Source organism: Lolium perenne, chromosome 7 (assembly GCF_019359855.2).
Source record: "Lolium perenne isolate Kyuss_39 chromosome 7, Kyuss_2.0, whole genome shotgun sequence".
NCBI lineage: Eukaryota > Viridiplantae > Streptophyta > Magnoliopsida > Poales > Poaceae > Lolium > Lolium perenne.
In genome coordinates this window covers 203,892,537-203,910,314 of record NC_067250.2, presented here as the reverse complement: position 1 = coordinate 203,910,314, position 17,778 = coordinate 203,892,537, and the positions used below count along the sequence as shown (strand labels likewise).

The window sequence follows — 17,778 nt, the reverse complement described above, 5'->3', positions numbered from 1 at the left end:
GAGTCCTATGGCAGCGTCCGCCTTCATGCATACATGGCTATTCGCACCGCTAATCCCTATTTGGGGCCTCGGTCTTCTCGCACCCACAACCGCCACTTCTATACCGAGGTTCAAGAACGCATATTCAATGAAGTCTATCCTCCCAACAAGGTGAAGGTGGTTGATCAACGGTATCTCAACATTGACCATTTGCAGAAGGATGCCTACTTTCATGAAGCTCTTGGTATTTGCGAGGAGTTTGGGTTGCTTCCCATTATGACTTTCCAATGCAACTATGATCCTTACCTTGTGACTCAGTTCTTTGCCACAGTTTATTTTCATGAGGATGATGCTCGCTCCATCACTTGGATGACTCGTGATGTGGTACTCACTACCACTTGGAGCACATTTGGACAGATTCTTGGCTATCCTATTCCGGAAGATTGTGAACATGACACTGATAGTGGTTGGAGGTTTCATGGGCAGACTAATGCTAGCACCAAGGATGTTCTTGAGCCACTCTATATGCCCGGTCGATGCAAGCTTGGATTCACTTCCGGTCTCCAACCCGTCTATGATATTATGCTTCGCATCTACCGTGAGACTGTTGCCGTCAAAGTGGGTAATGTTGATGAGATCCATTCTTTTGTCATTGACTTGATGCTTCAAACTCATCTCCGCAAGGGCAAGGGTGTGAAGATGGATGTCATGGATTGCCTGTGGAACCAGATCTTCCTGCGTATGGTTGAGAAGAGGTCTCCTGCCTTTGGTCCTTTCATCATGAAGCTTATTTCTGAGGTGTGGCGTCAGAAGTTTGAGGGTGCCATTCTGGAACCATTTTCCACACTCACTGTCCATAAACGCAAGAACCTTCTTATCAAAGATCATGAGCTCCTAGCTTCTACCTCAGCCCCAGCAGCTCCTTCTGCCTCAGCAGCACCTTCTGCCTCAGCACCTCCTCCAGCTGGTCCTGCAGACCCTCGGGCTGATCGCCGGTTTGCTCACATTAGACTCATTGATGGTTTTACTCCTCATATGGCCCTTGGGGGGCCTCCGGCTCACTCCGCATATGATCCCATGCTCGAGCCCTCTTGGTACACCAAACTCAAGATCAAGGTAAAGAAGACCTTCTGTCTCCAGCTGGATATTCAGGAGCGCATGTATGACGCCTATGTGGCAGAGAAGAAAGCTCGACGCCGTCAGAAGAGCATCATGGCAAAGCTTGGTGTGGAAGTGTCTCCTCCAGGATCTGAAGAGAATATCCTTCCGAAGCCTCAGTGGATTTCTGCTCATAGCCAGTGGTCTGATGGCGAGGATGGTCCCTCCTATGATGTCGACTCCGATGTTGCCGGGGACTTCCTTGATGGCTAGGGACGGTAGCATCGCTCTTCCACCTTTTTGGCATCTCGATGTCAAAGGGGGAGAAGAGTTCTATTAGGTTCGGGATTTGCATGGGAAGTCACAAGCTTGCGTTTTCTTTGACTTTTTATGCTTGTGACTTATGGTTATCTATTGTTGAGAACTACTTATCTTGTTTTATGCACCTTATCTATGTGTGTGAGACATAGGGGCTATCTATTTATGTATGAGACATTATCTATCTATCTATCTATGGTAAAGCCTAAGTGAACTTCATGTGGTATGATCTCTAAACTCAACACTTGTCTTTACTCACATATGGTTGTCTCTCCTCTATACAAGTGATGAATTTATTTGCTTACTAAGCTTCTTTGCACTTGTTGGTGATTCATATTTTCTTGAGTAGTTTGATCCTAGATTATGTGCCTATCATTCATATGTTAATTCTATTAGATGCACATGTCTAGGGGGAGCCTTTTATGCAAATCTTATATTCTCTCTCCTCAAATACTCTCATCTTTTGCAAATCTTATATTGTCATCAAGAAACCAAAAAGGGGGAGATTGAAAGATCATATCTCATTTTATATGTGTTTTGGTGTTGATGACAATGATAATATATGAATATTTCGGTTTATAAGATTTGTAGGTTATTACATTCTCTAGATGCTTAAAGAGTGAAGAGTATACAAGATATTGGAAGAAAAAGGAAAGAGAAGAAGAAAGAAAGAAAAGAGAAGGAGAAGAGAAAGAGAAAAGCAAAGGAGAGAAGAAGGAGCGGGGGTCCTGGGCGGTACCGCCGGCCTGGCCGCGGCCGGAGGCTCCGGCCTTGGTACCGCCCATGGTACCGGGCGGGCGGCGAGCAGCACTGGATGTTTCCAGGGGGGTTGGGGCACCCGGCGGTACCACGGCCGGTACCCCGGGCCGGAGGCTCCGGCCTCCCCCCCCGGACCGGGCCCTCCTGGCCACGTGGCCGCCCCCGGCTGGCCTCGCGCGCGCGGCTAAGTCCGGTAGTACCGGCCCAAACTCGCCGGTACTACCGGCCACCCCTCCCCTGCTCTCCAACGGCCGGATAGCTGCCCCTTTTTAAGGGTTTCTTCTCCATGGAGCTAGGGTTGCTCATTCCCCTTCTAAAAAAGAGATACACCATTGTTGAGCCACCAAGAACATCAAATCCATCGGATCTCCTTCCTCAACCATCCAAATCCCTTGTGCTTTGGAGAATCGACGGAGAAGACCCCGATCTACATCCTCACCGAAGCGTTTTTCATTTCCCCCTCTTATGCTTGAGGGCCCCCTTGCTAGTGTTCCTCTTTGGATCCCTAGTGATTGTTGTTGATGTATGCTTGTTGATTTGTTGTGTTGTAACAGATTTGGGAGCCTCCAATTTGGTTGTGGATGTGTGCCCCAAGAACCTTGTAAAGGCCCGGTTTCCGCCTCGAGGAAATCCCTTAGTGGATGTGGGCTAGGCCTTCGTGGCGTTGCTCACCGGAGATCTGAGTGAAGCCTTCGTGGCTGTTGGTTTGGCTTTCGTAGCAACCACACTCCTCCAAACGTAGACGTACCTTCTTGCAAAGGAAGGGAACTACGGGAATCATCTCCGTGTCATCGCGTGCTCCACTCTCGGTTACCTCTATCCCACTCTATCTCTTATATATTGCGTAGCTATATCTTGCCTAGTTGATAACCTTGTCATATAGGTAAATTCACTTAGTTGCATATCTAGAGAATTTACCTTTTGTGACAAGCCTAAATTGAAAAAGAACTAAAAATTGGTTAGCACCTATTCACCCCCCCCTCTAGGTGCGGCATACGATCCTTTCACCCATGATGTACGTTGGAGTGGTGATATCGGTATATAACCGAATTATCGCAGATGGGAAATACTTGTTTGATTTCCACGTACTTACTGCAAGGGGAAGCAGTATGATAAACGGCTGTTGTGATCTGGATTAGATCTACGGCGTGTAAGACCGCATGTGTCCAACAATATGTTGGTGTATCAAATTTTGTTGGAGTGGTCATTTAATTAGTTTAATTCTTTTGACAAAGAATTTAGTTACACTATTCTGGGTATGTACACTTAGGTACTTAGTAAAATCATAAATGCTCATGAAGACGATAATTAAATTGGTCAAACCAATATATATTATGATAATTTTCTCTTAATTTGAGAAATTAATTTAGTAATATCATGGGTTTGTGGAGATTAGAGACCCACATAAGACCATCAACTAGATGTATCTATGAATACCATGAAATACTTATATCACCCAGATAGTTATTGAATAGTCCACAAGTATCGTCTTGAATAAGTTCAAGAAATTTGAGTGGAGTGTGAGAGACATAGAAAAAAAAAACTCATGGCACATTAGGTGCTCATAAAATCTAATGATATGAGAATTTCGCAACTTGTAAATTGTGACCAACAAAATTTCACTAAGTTTTCGCATTATCCCTATAATGGGTAACCAAGGCCATTATGATAAATCTTAAATTCATCAAGATCCGAAAAATTAGTTTGTACGCAACAAAGTTTAGTATGAATTTAGTTCATACATTGAAATTTCATGTATGAGAAACATGATATTAATGGAAAACATACCACATTTAGTAGTATGATTATTGGCTAAATGACATATTGGAATAGTTATGAGACTAAACGAGGTTTTCCAAAATGTCTTGGGAATTTCATTCCGCAATAAAACTATTATTGCAAAGGAGTGTAGCTCCAACTGGAGTAGACTTATATTTTCTTAATGATGAAGATTATAAGTACAATCCTTAACCAGATTATGTCTACTATGATTCGTGTCATTTTACCTCCACTTTACGGTGATTTCTCTTGGTTCTTTTCGTGACCATTGAGATTCTTAGTATTTTGAGCACTAATATGAATTTAAGGTAATAGTATATCACCCGTAGGGTCTATTGTATGAGTCGTCATAAGAAGATATGATATATTATTATCCTGAAATAAATATGATAATTTATTGTATTATCATCAAAAGAGAATGTAAAGTGATTTGGAGGTTTTGAATCAGATCTTTATATCAACTGTGTGATCACAAAATATCAACTTGGAGTTGATTCTGTAGACACCAGAAAGAAAAACTACAATGTATTAGAAATACTCAAAAGTGTTCGAGAAACTATTAACATTGTGTTTACATCATATATCTCCTTGATGGAGATTTTAAGAGAAACATATATTTAACCAATTTCTCTCATCTGAATTTAGTGAATTCCATTGATGGATATTCTAGCCATGTGTTACAATATGATATTATCATGCAACTTATTTACTATGATAGTAAATTAAAATTGATGACAATGCATTTCGTAATGACCATAGGGTAGACATTTAACGTTGAGACATTAAATGATACTTATGTCATTGCTTTGGACTTCATCCCCAAAGTGATGGGAGATGTTACATTCACCGCCAAAACATAGATGTCTATTTTGACATTGCTTATTCATGGTGAATATGATTATCACCATATGATGTTGAACCTATAGTAGTTTTGTGAGAAACTCAATCAATATTATGTATGTTGGACTTTGTCTTGATAGACATATCACACAACAATGTTATTCCATGATGCAGGCTCCATAGTTTTATCTAATACCAATGTGAAAGAAGCAAGAACTAATCATGCATGATTTTTTTTACTATGATAGCGAAATATATTTGGTAAACAAAAAAATTGCTCTAGAGGAACAATTCGAATATTAAGCTGATGCTTTTCTGCCATATGCGTGTGTGATCTTAAATATATTGTAAGTTAACACATTGTAGCTACTTTCCATATTTATGGAGTACATTTCTTACTAGTAGGAAAAGTAGTGTGACATATGTCAATGGATGTCTTATTCTAATACGTTGTATTATACTTTGACATTATATATTTGAAAAAAAAACACTCCAGAGATACTTTTGTTGTCAAAAAGACAAATAAGTACATCTCTTGGTAATGGATAATCTGCAGTTTATGTAAAATGGTGCAGAATTTATGTTTTTTTTTAATGCGATTCAGGAAAGACCTTATGATCTTGCTTTTATTTTTAAAGCCAAGGGCTTAAAATACAAATTATAATAACCATGAGGGTGTCATTTTAAATTATACTACCTCCGTTTCAAGGAATAAGGCGTCCTCGTTTTACGAGCTTTTTGTTTGACCAAGAATTACTTTAAATAGATAAAGATTATTTATATGAAATTAGCATCATTAAAAAGTGCTTTTCAATACGAATCCAACGATACTATATACGTATAATATAATCAAGATTTTGTTGCTCAACTTTTATGGTCAAAGTTCGTCTTGGAATACGCGTGCGCCTTATTCCTTGAAACGGAGGTAGTATATGAGGAATATTAATCTGCATAACTACAACATGCCGGAGGGCATAAATGAATGTCTAGAGTGCTGTTACGTGAATTATGAATGTGCTGTGAGTATTGGAAAATAAGCCTCAGGGGTTAACAGTGAAAGCACATGATATTCACGTAAATATAAGACCACAATGGGATTAAATAAGAAAAATCGATGAAGGGATAAGAGATGCCTTCTCTCCCGTGCGGTACGGATCCACTTATCCCAAATCACACCGCCGTTTGGGAGAGCAAGGTTGTGCTAATGCGCTGGCCGTCGGCCGTTGTCCTCCACGACTATAGTTGGCTTGGAGGGTGTTGCGCCGTTAGGAGCCGCATGCTTGGGTGCCGGCGTGCCTCGGCAGCCACGCTCGGAGGAGCGCCGCCGCACGTTGGCAGAGAGCGTCGCCGTGCCGCAGCACCATGAAGGACGCTGTCTACGGTGTGGGCTGGTGCGCCCGAGGGTGCCGCCGCATCGGCCGTGGGCCGCTGTCCCTCTGAGTGTCTTAAGCGGCCGCGCCTCCGGGAACAGGAAAGGTCGCAGCAGCGAGCGCCGCCGGCCGTCGTCTCCTTCGCTGCGCCTAGGCGGCCACGCTGCCAGGAGACGGTGGCCGTCTCCGCCACGGGTACTTGCCCGGAGGAGCAGCGCCAGGTGTGTAGCCTCGTTCCGTTGTTGGGGCTATGCCGCTGGGGGCGCCGCCGCGCCGTCCGTTTCCGACTGAGGTGGCAGTTCGTTGCCGCGGACGAACGACGGGTCACGCTCCCCTTACCGTGCAGATGTGTTGATTCCATCCCCGCGAAGAGCTCGAAGCAATGCAAAGGCGAGGGCAAGTTCAGCCATTGCCTATTTCTTCTGTTCTTGTAGCTGTGCTTCTTCTCTTCTGAAGGCCAGATGCTCCCGGTAGAGTCGAGTGCGTGATAACGTGTTTAGGAATGAAATGATTGAGAGAATCAAGTGATGTTTCATTGATGATTGTTGGGGGTATATATACCCACCGAACAGACGCCAATAAGGCGGTTACGAAGGCACCTCTTCGGTATTACAGCGTTTGGACAAAACTAACTGACTACTTAGCTTAGGACCTAAGCTAATCTTAATAACTGGCTATTTAGCTTGGAGAGTGATGAGCGTCCCCCGGGGGATCAAATCCCCAATCCCCCGGGTGGACAACCGTAGGATGGATGCCTCTAGTCCACGCTCGGGACCAAAAGAAAACAACCGAAAACAAAAAAAAAAAAGCTATCCTCTGGGCTCGCATTCTTCCTATGAGGGCACCGCGCAGAGCTCCGACCAGACGCCTTGCAGCACCGCTGCCGCCTTGAGTCCAGAAGCACCACCTTCGTTGTCGCTGCCTTGAGCCCCGCAGCACCACCGTCGCCGTCGCGAGTCTGGCAGTACGACCGTTGCCGCCGCCCTGAGTCCATCAGCATCGCCACCACCATACCCTTGTAGCAATGCCTGCAGCTTCCAACAAGTCAGTACCCACTCTCCCTCGTCGGTCGGTTGCGGTGAGAGACCTCGCCGGAGTCAGCCATGCCAGTTTCATTACCGCTGCCGCTCCGAGCACCACTACTGGCCTTTGGTAGCACCGTCGTCAGCTGAAAGTAGCATCGCCGCCATCCTTTTGCAGTAGCGTCGGTGGTGTCGTTGCAGCAGCGTCGGTCGGGTTGTAGCACGCCGCCATCGCTTGTAGCAACAGCCACCGCCGCTTGTAGCAACAGCCACCACCGCTTGTAGCAGTCGCCGGTGGGGCTTGCAGCAGCCACCGCCGCCGCTTCACCGGCGTCGATTGTCGCGGGCGCCGCCATCGGTTGCAGCAATATGAGTCGTCGCTTGTAGCAGTCGGCGACGCCGATTGTAGCTACCACTGACGCTACTTGTAGCACCGCCGGCACAGAATGAGCAGCTACAAAAAGTCGTCGGCCGTGACCTTGCACCCTGTGGCCGGCCGGAAGCTTGTAGCAGCGCCACCGGGAAATTGTAGCAGCACGCCAGAAGCTCGTAGCAGCGTCGCCGGGCAATTGTAGCATCACCACCGGAAGCTCGTAGCAGCGCTGCCGGGCAATTGTAGCAGCGGCGCTGGACCATTGTAGCAGATACGCCGGTCAGTTGTAGCAACAACGGCGCGCACCATCAGCCACTTGTAGCAGCGACGCCGCCACTTGTAGCAACGGCGCTCACCGCCGGCATCATCACCGCACGGCCTTAGCAGCACCACTAGATCTCATCTCAGAACAGCGAGATGTGGAGCAGCGGGGTGGCGTCTAGTAGGGAGCAGATGGGTGACGCCGGTGGGAGGGAGGGACGGCAGCAAGTGGGAGGGAAAACATCTGCACGCCGGCCGGTGTCGGTGTGGTGGTTGAGCCGCGTTGCGAGAGAGCCACGAGGAAGAAAGCAAATGAGAGGAGGAGAGGTCGGGTGAGGAGATAAGGTAAGGTGGGTCCAATCGCTAGCTGTTTCCGTTTCTCGCCACGTGTCACGCGTACGACCCGGAGGATGAGCGCGTTAAATCCCCCGGGGAACGCCAGCGTTTTCCATTTAGCTTTGTACCAAAGCTATCCTACTTCTAACAAGTATAAGAGGTGGTGGTACGCGACAGCACTTCTCTTCCTCACCTCCCCCTTCCGTCTTTCCCAGCTCCTCTTCTCCGACGCTGTCCCAAAGGCTACACTAACTGTCCGAATGTAACCCGTGGCCACAGGTGAACGTAAACTAGCAGCGCCCCATGTCAACATAGAAAAAAAACTACATGTGTCCAGATTGCTAGATGAACCAAACAAGTTTCAGTTTTACATTACAAGTGTACCGAAACACTATTTTTCACCTTTACTCGATCATTTTACTTTCTGATTAAAGCAAGAAAACATGAGGGAGTACGAGAGGATTTCATTTCATAGGTACCACTACTTTTGTGTGCACTGCAACGGCATAAAAACTAAAATTCTAGTTTATCAAAAAGCAAATCGATAACCAATGAAAAGAAAGGCATAGAGACATAAATAACTATTAGGTGCATGACATGACGATACCATATTCAAATACACACTAGGAAATAACATAACAAATACTTGTTCGGGTTAAAAATAAAAACTTGCAACTTTAGTGTTCAACACTACGACAAAACTTGCGACTTCTTTGACAAGGCGAGATACTACGGCTGCACACAGCTTAGTCATCGAACAGGCTGAAGCCCATCTCCTCATCAGACTCCTCCGCAGGCTCTTCCTTCTTCTCCTCTTCCTTGGGGGCAGCAGCAGCACCACCTGAGGCAGCAGCAGCAGCTGGGGCAGCAACTGCAAACTTGCTGGGGTCCTGCACAGGAAGAACACAATTGATTAGAGACTGATACAAGAGCAGCCCAGAATGAGATTTAGGCAAACATCACTGATTAACAAGTAACTAATTCAGTATGGCAATAAAACACAACTGAAAATAAGCAAGTATTTTAAATATAACAAAATCTGATGCGATGATAAATGGAAACTGGATGCAGGAAAATTAGAGTTGTGCAAAGAACAGATTTCAGATAATAATATAGCATGCTCATTGTTGGAAAAGCATACTGCACAAGTACGAATGATCATGTACAATCTGCCAAATAACAATGCTAAACCTTTAGAACTTACTGATACAATATGGCAATGAAAAGAGGCTCAATTATTTTTGCACGGGTTACCTTGAGGTACTCCTTGATCTTATCAGCATGCGGGTAAGAGTAATCGGTCTCCACAGCAATAGCAAGGACATTCTTGTAGGCATTGAGGAACATGTGGGGGGCAGCAGCCATGGTGGGGTATGAGATCGCCAGGGACAGTGAGGCAACCATAGAAACACCAGACGCAAACTTGTTCATCAGGTCCTCCTCAGTCAGGTCAAGAACCTCAGGGCTGAAGACCGACCCACTGTCATACACGTTGTTGATAACCAGCCCATATGAGAACGGGCGGATACCCAGCTTGGCAAGCAGGGCAGACTCAGATGAGCCCACCTTGTCACCCTTCTTAATCAGCTCCACAGGGGTGATAATTTCCACAGTACCCTTGTTAATTTTGGTGGGGATATTAAGCACCTAAGAGAAGACAGCAGAGGTTAGAACTTGTGACAACAGTGAGTACAAAGGAGCGTTCAAATTGACATGGTAAATAATCAAATGTTCACCTGGAAGAAGGATGTCTGGGAGGGGTCCAGACCAGTGTTGCCAGGGGGAACCACCACATCAACTGGAGCAACTAGCCCAACACGAGCAGGAGCACCAACCTGTAGCACAAAAAAGTAAGATCAGGATGACTGCCCATTACAAAATATTCAGTTACAACATGTCTCGGAATTACTAAAACAGCAGAACAATATCGTAGAAAAAATACAGAAAATTGCACAGTACAAAGCATGTACCATGTAAAAAACACATCATTGCTAACAGTAGCCTAGAGTTGACTTGAGACAGCTAATTAAACAAAGAAATCACACATGCCAGTGCATATTGGGTGTCAGTTACTATCAGAAATGGCACATTTATGATACAGGCTGTACAGACAGTTAAAAACAACAAAATGATACTTCTATGAAATCATTCATATGTAATGTATCACTGGTATTTCAATGCTATTTCAATAGAAAAGGTTCATTTCGAACACGCATGGTTGATCATTTCATTGCAAATTCACTAGCAATTTTCCAAATATTAGTCAACGCAAATAACAATACAATCAACTTTTAGTTCATGGTTCTCTATAAACCTTAGAAACATGGCATACATGCTTGTACGCGCATTAGATTTCAATATTGGGCCAGAAATGGTTAAAGTCAATCTCGACTTATCCAAAATGGAACTACAATTAATGAGATTTTCTATTTATGTTCTGATGAAGAACTCTACCGCACTTAACCAAAACCGTAACAACTAATTAAACAGTAGGTAAGCCGGTGCAAATTTTACCTTGTACTTGGCGACCTCCTCACGGACCTCCTTGAGGTCACCCTTGGTGAAGATGAGGCCAACGTTACCCTGCAACCGGGTAAACATCCATTTCAGCACATAAATCGCATCGCCGGAAGAACGCAAATACACACACGCAAATCGAGCCAAATCCGGAGGAGGTGTCGCTTACGATGAGGAGGTTGCCGAGCTCGAGGTAGTCCTTGTTGCCGGTCTTCTCGGCGTGGACCTTGATGCAGCGGCGGATGAGGGTGTTCTTGCCCATGAGGACGATGGAGTCGCCGCGGAGGCCCTTGCGGATCTCCTGCAGCTGCTTGGAGCCGACATTGTCGGCGGCGGCGATGAGCACCTTGCTGTACTCGTCCAGCAGCGAGCAGAGCTTCTTGTCGTACGCGATCTTCTTCTCGGCCTTGGTCCTCTTGATCGCCATCGCTGCTACGACGAGATCGACGGGAGAGCTAAGCTAATCTGTAGTGGAGAGGCGAGATAGAGGAGGACCAGGCTCGAGAGAGGAGCAAGGCGGACGGCTTGCGGCGGCGGCGTCGCTTTAACCTAGGGTTTCTTGTCGAGGAGAGGGGTATTTATAGGGTTGTGTGGCTCGCTTTAGGGTTGCTGTGCCGGGGATGGGCCTAATGGGCTGTCGTGAACTTAACTTGGGCTCACAGAATGGGCCATTTGGCTGGTAGTAAATTTTTACTGTGCTGTGCCTGCTCGTCCAGTGCTACACTGCTACTAGGTAGCTTTTTTGCTCGTCCAGTACATGGCGTTTAGATATTGATGTAGTCTACAAATATATTTTTTCTATTCCAATAACTATGTTTCTGTTTGACTAATACTAATAAAAATCATATCTTTCATACTCCTAGTAAATAAGTTTGACTGCACACTTCCTAGTAATCATTTATCTTCTTTATCTGTGTTCGAGCGTCTCCCGTCTGCTTCACACATTGCAATTGTGACGTCTTCTCTCGAGCGGTGGTGATTGGTGAAGGGCCGTCGGGTCTTCATGAGTGGTGCTTGGATATGCTCCCTGTGTCGAGTGTGGGCGTGGCCCCATGGGGTTTATGTTATTATGTGGTTTTCCCGGTTTTTTATTAATCAACTGGACACTCTCTTCTTAATTAATGCATAAAGAAAAAACTCTTGCCTTTATTTAAAAAAATATCTGCACGAAAACTAGTGTCAACTCTTCATGGCAAATAAACAGGTACTAGCAAATTTCGTAAACAAACCCGAAGAACTCATCAGTCGCTTACCCTGCTGATGGATCTGAGCAGAACGAGACATCATGCAACACACAAGAGATGAAACAATAACGAGGCATGAAAAACAGTTGTCGTCATGGCTAATGCACTCTCAATATATATTGTACTGGTCGGCTGTCAAAAACTTATGATCAGGCGTCTTTCAGTCCATCCATTCACAGGTGGTATGTAAAAAGCATCTAACAAGTAACAGGTTCACAGGCACAAAAGCAACTCATTTCTGAAGTGATCGGGTTCGACAGACGATGGAGCTAGGCCTCTATGGACAAGTTTTTCTTGGGTCTGCTGAGCTTCAGCCGTGGTGTGGCATCAGCCTTCACCACGGCCAGCTTTTCGTCGTCGCTCGCCGCTGTTGTCGTTGCGGGAGCAGCATCCTTGGTGCTGCAGATCTGCGGCTTCGTGCCACCAAGACCGAGGAAGAACAGCTTGCTCTTCCCGACACTTTTGCTGCGGCCCAGCCTCGCTATCTCCTCCCTCATGGTGGAGCACTCCTTCTCCAGCTCGGCCACCCGCTGCTTCATGCCGTCCATGCCCTCACGCAGGGCCTGGTTCTCCCTGGCACCTAGGGGCCAGCCGACGCCACGATGTTGGTCACCAGAGATTGGCAGGCCGAGCTGCCTCGAGCCACCCTCGAGGTTCTCGGAGATCATGAGGCACTCGGCGATGGAGCTCCGAAGCTGGAGCTGCTCGAAGAAGAGTACCTGCACGATGACACGCAGAGGGAGACGCTCATTCTGAGCTGCGTGGGTGCAAGCCTCCAGGGAGAGTTTCTGGCAGTCCATCACATGGCAAAGTTCTTCCTTCTCTGACTCCGGGAGATGGGGATGCGCCTATGTACAGGAGACAAAACAAAACATGAACATTAGCAAAGTGAACTTAAGATGCCACATCAAAATTACTAGCAACCTGCTGCTTGCAGTTGCATGGAAAATTTATTCATGGAAGGTAACAGAAAGAACAATAAGCCTAAGCAACTCTTCGTGCAACCTAAATAATGTTTCCAAAACTATTTGGTTATTTCACCATTTAACCGGGGAAGGGTTTTGGAACTACGAACATTACATCTATTCACCAATCCTTCCAAATATAACTAGACAAGAAGTTAAAAAGATAGGATGAACTTCAGCTAAAAGTGCCTTATTCTTGTGTTCATGGAAACAAGGAGCTGAAGTACAAAAGTATTACCTTCAGATAGATGTCAACAGCACGATAAAGTCCATCATCTATTGGCCGAGCATAATCTGGTATGGCAGCAGCCAAAGACTTGAACTTTGGCAACTTTAGGTTGGAATCTGGCGCAACTTCAGCTAGGTAGCCGTCAATCAACTTAGCAACCATAGTTACCGGCATTAGAGATGGAGAAGCTAATAGTTGCCCATCGTCACCAAGGCCAGGGGAAGCTCCACCAGTTTCTTGATCCATTGCCAAGAAGTGTCCAAGAATCCTATGGATGCAATCCACATCATAGAGCGTTTCATCAGATTCAGACATGTTTGTTATCAGAAGATCTTCCAGAGTGGCCTTGTCAAGCTGCAAACCTATCCGTCGCTCCAAGTTAGATACACAGGAGGAGCTGGCTTTAAGAATGATTGCTGTGCGCAAAAGGCCAAACAACAGCTTGCAAGATGTAACACCCCTTTGAAAAGGCAGCAGTCTATCAATCTCCTCAAGAAGATACTTCTGCTCCTCTTCAGAAGGCATGGCTGTTAAAGTTGTCGCTGAAAGGCAGCTGCTGACATCGCTAATGCTTTTACGCCGATTTAGACCAGGTAAACGCCTCTTGGCATAATGGTTAAGGGATCCAACGATAATGTCCTGATTGATGCCTCGGTATTCCATGGCTGAGATTACCTTCTTGTACAATGGAAGACTTAAGCACGAAACATCATCATACCACCAATCTGAACTGCAATTTCTTGGCCTTGCTCCAGTGCTAATACCATTCCACAAGAAGCTCCCTCCAGGACTCTGCGTTGGACCACCATACTGCACGACTGGCCAACCAAATACATCAGGATCAGTACATGATTTAGTTGCAACCGAGTCAATGCACCTCTTTACTACTTGCAATTTTTCAGCAAGATCAATGATGCCATCACAAGTATGAAGTGCCTTGATTGAATCGTTCCAGCTTTTGAGGACTGTTTGGGTAAGGAAGTTCTCAGTCTGTGCAATCAAGTTTCCCTCGGCAATGTCTTCAGTCATCTCGAGATACTCAGCAGCGCAGCGAAGGTGCACAACATTGGAGGAAGTCAATTCAAACTTCACACCATAGCAGAACCTAGCAGCTAGTTCAAAAGCCTTTGCTCCACCAGGAATATCAGATAGGTCAATGACACAGCTATCTTCTCCCTTCTCAATTTTTTCTCTAATGAGACGTTCCAAAAGGCCACTCTTTGATAATAGAGGAAACTGCAAAACAGAAATGAATTGTTACGGAGTGATTTCTTCCTTTGTCCTTCGCAGATATGTACGTCTATTTTTTATCTCTAAGTATGTACATATCAGTACTAGAGGTTCCCCAGAATCAGGGATAAAAGTTGCATAATGCTAACAAAATAATATGTGAAACACAGGAAGCTTTGTTACTGATTTGTTTACCTTGTGGAGATGAAAAGATGGTTCCCCAACTACCACAGTAATATCACTAGGAAGACCAGTTGTGCAATACCTACATAACAAACATAATTCCATTAGTAATTTTTTATTCGACCGAGGCCGGTCACCTCAGTTCCAACTGAACTACTCTTGTCAATATCCATGCTTGAGACCTAAAGGAGACAGCAAGTAGATGTTTTAACCATTTTAAAATGTGTTTTCTGTAATGGGAGTATCTGCTCCTGTGAGCCAAAACTGTGCCTCTGTGCAGCTAATCTTAATGCACTACATAACCTAGCTGAATATCAACATGCCACATTAGCCCTAACTGGCTTTGTTAAGATGGAAACAGTTTGTGAGAAAAGGCTGATGTGTTATCACAGTCAGCTCCAGGACACATTAACTTGATTGGCTTCCTAGACTAAACTTCTTTAGCATGCACACAGAACAAAAAAATGTTGGACTTATATATGAAATAAAAGAGAGTGCATAAGAGATTAGCTATAAGCCTTCTAATTGTACCAAAAAAAAACCTTTGCTGCAGTGTATTTACACACTCCAGGACCAGTATCTGACAGAGTACTGCTAGCAGTGATTGTGATGAGAGGACATAATTTGGAGAAATAAATATGATCCATTTAGTGCTGAGCATGTGCAAAACCAGCAAGTACCAACGTACGATTGATCGGGCCCGAAAGTCAGGTAAGACAATATTTCCCATAGAATGGGGGAGTAAATACTTATCCTGGACAGCCATCCTGCACTGTGAACACTCTATTTATCAACCAATGCTTCCAAAAATGGAGTACTATGAAGGGTAGGTTCCGTTTTCCACAAAATGATGAGGTCCTCTAACACAGTACAATGAGCATAGAACGCATCGACTTGACAATCTTAGCCGAATGGTATTAACAGGCTGTACATAGATAACTGGTCATGAGTCCTTCCAGAAAGGCGTGTCAGCTTAAAAACAAAATGGTTGTAGTTTTCATAGCTGGCCTGGCATCCGTGGTTTGATTATAGCCCTCCATCCACAAGGAGTTGGTTAGCATATTATAATCAGCGCCCCAGATGAAGCCAAGAGGAAGAGGTTTGGCCATGGGAGCTTCTACATATGGCACCTATCCAATTATTTTCCACTAAATGAAATGACATACGGCACATTTCCTATCCTGTTGTGATAATTATATGGCAGCAAATAAAGCAAGAACGCTGAAGAAATTGGATGGTGACGCAACTCTTAGATCTTAAGATTATCGGTGCTAGCATAACAAACTGTGCAACTGTGCAGATTAGACATGGCAGAGCAACATGTTTGGGGAAACAGAGAGAGAGAGAGAGAGAGAGAGGAGCTGTTCGTACCAGTCTTGGCCCTGCTTCCTGAACACATCGGCCCTCGATCCCAGCTTCAGACAGGCCATGTCAGAACTCCCGATGACCACACGGCATCAACGAGCCAGCCGGTTCCTTGGGATCAAAGGCAGAAAGATTCCAGCTTCGATCTCGGGCAACCCTAGACCCAAATCCTCGAGAAAGTAACGAAAACGATCCTCCAGGCAGGGGCTACGATTTGGGAATCGAAGAGCATCCGGATTGCGCGGAGCGCCGACACGAGGTTGAGCATCTACCGCGGGTACAGAGAGGGATTCCGCTGATCCACAGCCCTCTCCAGAATTCCTCGAAACAAATTAAAGCAACCCCTCTGGAAACGTAAAGAACGGACCTTTTGAAGAATCCTGATACCTAAACCCACCCACCGAATTACTCCTCAACGCAAGAACACTGCCTTGGATTCTCCCGCGCAAGATCCCGACTCCGCCAAGGAGAAGTCGATAACCAGCGCTGCCGCCGGTGAGTGAGGGGGACTGGGGGAGTAGGGGGGGGACTGGGAGGAGGTTTCTGGGTTTGTTTATGGGGGCAGACCCAGGGTGGAGGACTAGGAATGTTGTGGCATGGCAGGGGGATCCAAGAACATTCTTTTCCTTGGCTGGCTCGCAGTCGCAGCGGTGTACTAGTACTCGTACTCGCGTGGTGGGCTTCACAATTTCCTATAGAGAAAAAAAAAAGAGGACAGAATGGAAGGAGAGGAGGAGGAAGACAGTCAGGCTGTGGGCCCAGAGGCTAGAGCCAGCACGCACCAGGCCCACAATCCACTTTGGCTGCACCCTCCTCTTTGACTTTTTCTCATTCCTCTTATGGCAGTGCTATACACAATTAGCTGCTCCATGTAAAAAATTGTAAGAAGCAATATGGTGAATTTTATCTCTCCAATGGAAGCTACAACTTTAGTCAGAAAAAAGAGAGAAGGAACCCCATAAATATGACACTATGTATCTCTTTCTCTCTCCAAAAAACATGCTTTTAGGACTGAAGATCCCACTTCTTAAAGAGGAGGCTGCCTCCTCATCCGAACCTATTTTGGACCATCCAAACCTAACTAAATGTGTGAAGCAGCACCTCTAGGGCAGTGCATTGGGCATGCCCTTACAGGCTCTTGATTTTGAGAGCACCTCCAGACCTCTCCCCGACGAGGCATCCACCATCCCGTTTTTTATCTGGACGGTATTATTCGGTCCAGCCAGTTCCCGGTTTCTCGTTTTCTTCTAGAAAATGGTCTAAATCCATCGAGCCCAGGCCATCTCTGCCTCCCGGGGTGCGCTCGGGGAGTCCGGACGAGAAAAAAGCGGAGACGGGCCCGCTTTGTCGGCGAGAGAATACGCGAACCCCACCACTTTCTCGTCGCAAATCCCCTCCCCTCTCGCAGCTCTCTCACCGCCGGCACCACCCCTCACCAATCCGCCGGCCGGTTGCCTGCACTCCGCCGTCCCACCTCTCACCAGCCTATATCCCGTGGTTCCCCCTCCCGTCTGCCTATATTCCGTCGTCGGGCAACTCCTCGCGTCGACCACGCCCGGCAGGTTTCGTCCATTTGCTTGGGCGGACATGGAATCGGAAGAGGAGGAGGAGCAGATGTTCGCCGAGCTTTTTGAAGAAGAGGTGGCAGCCGTCGCCCAAGACGAGGAGCACATGTTGATCCTAGCTTGCTTGTCCGGCCTGTACACGGAGAAGGCCATTGGTCGACGTGGTGGGTCAGCACCAGGTCACGCGGAAGTGCAAGCCGAGGCAGCGAATGGAGGGCTGTTGCATGCTCTACGCCGACTACTTCGCCAATAATCCATTGAACGATGAGGCTGTTTTTAGACGTCGTTTCAGGATGAGCCGGAAGCTCTTCCTGAAAATTGTGTATGCCCTTCGAGACTACGACT

At 46.1% G+C, this 17,778-nt stretch overlaps 2 protein-coding genes and 1 long non-coding RNA gene across 3 annotated transcripts; 1 reads left to right on the top strand and 2 right to left on the bottom strand.

The window, feature by feature from the left end:
• Positions 1 to 5,889: 5,889 nt before the first annotated feature.
• Positions 5,890 to 6,679, top strand: LOC127314432 (uncharacterized). The gene is made up of 2 exons (XR_007859654.1): positions 5,890 to 5,998; positions 6,043 to 6,679. It is a non-coding gene; the product is annotated as an uncharacterized lncRNA (long non-coding RNA).
• Positions 6,680 to 8,701: 2,022 nt separating this feature from the next.
• Positions 8,702 to 11,208, bottom strand: LOC127314434 (large ribosomal subunit protein uL10). The gene is made up of 5 exons (XM_051344899.2): positions 10,822 to 11,208; positions 10,650 to 10,718; positions 9,872 to 9,970; positions 9,390 to 9,782; positions 8,702 to 9,025 (listed from the first exon to the last, which is right to left on the bottom strand). The coding sequence occupies exons 1-5, from the start codon at positions 11,077 to 11,079 to the stop codon at positions 8,882 to 8,884; spliced, it is 963 nt and encodes a 320-aa protein (XP_051200859.1). The 5' UTR covers positions 11,080 to 11,208; the 3' UTR covers positions 8,702 to 8,881.
• A 780-nt stretch (positions 11,209 to 11,988) lies between these two features.
• On the bottom strand, positions 11,989 to 16,550 carry LOC127314433 (BTB/POZ domain-containing protein At1g30440). Its single transcript, XM_051344898.2, has 4 exons — positions 15,875 to 16,550; positions 14,516 to 14,585; positions 13,100 to 14,326; positions 11,989 to 12,744 (listed from the first exon to the last, which is right to left on the bottom strand). Exons 1-4 carry the CDS (start codon positions 15,931 to 15,933, stop codon positions 12,166 to 12,168), a joined length of 1,935 nt encoding a protein of 644 aa, XP_051200858.1. The 5' UTR covers positions 15,934 to 16,550; the 3' UTR covers positions 11,989 to 12,165.
• Between the last annotated feature and the right edge of the window lie 1,228 nt (positions 16,551 to 17,778).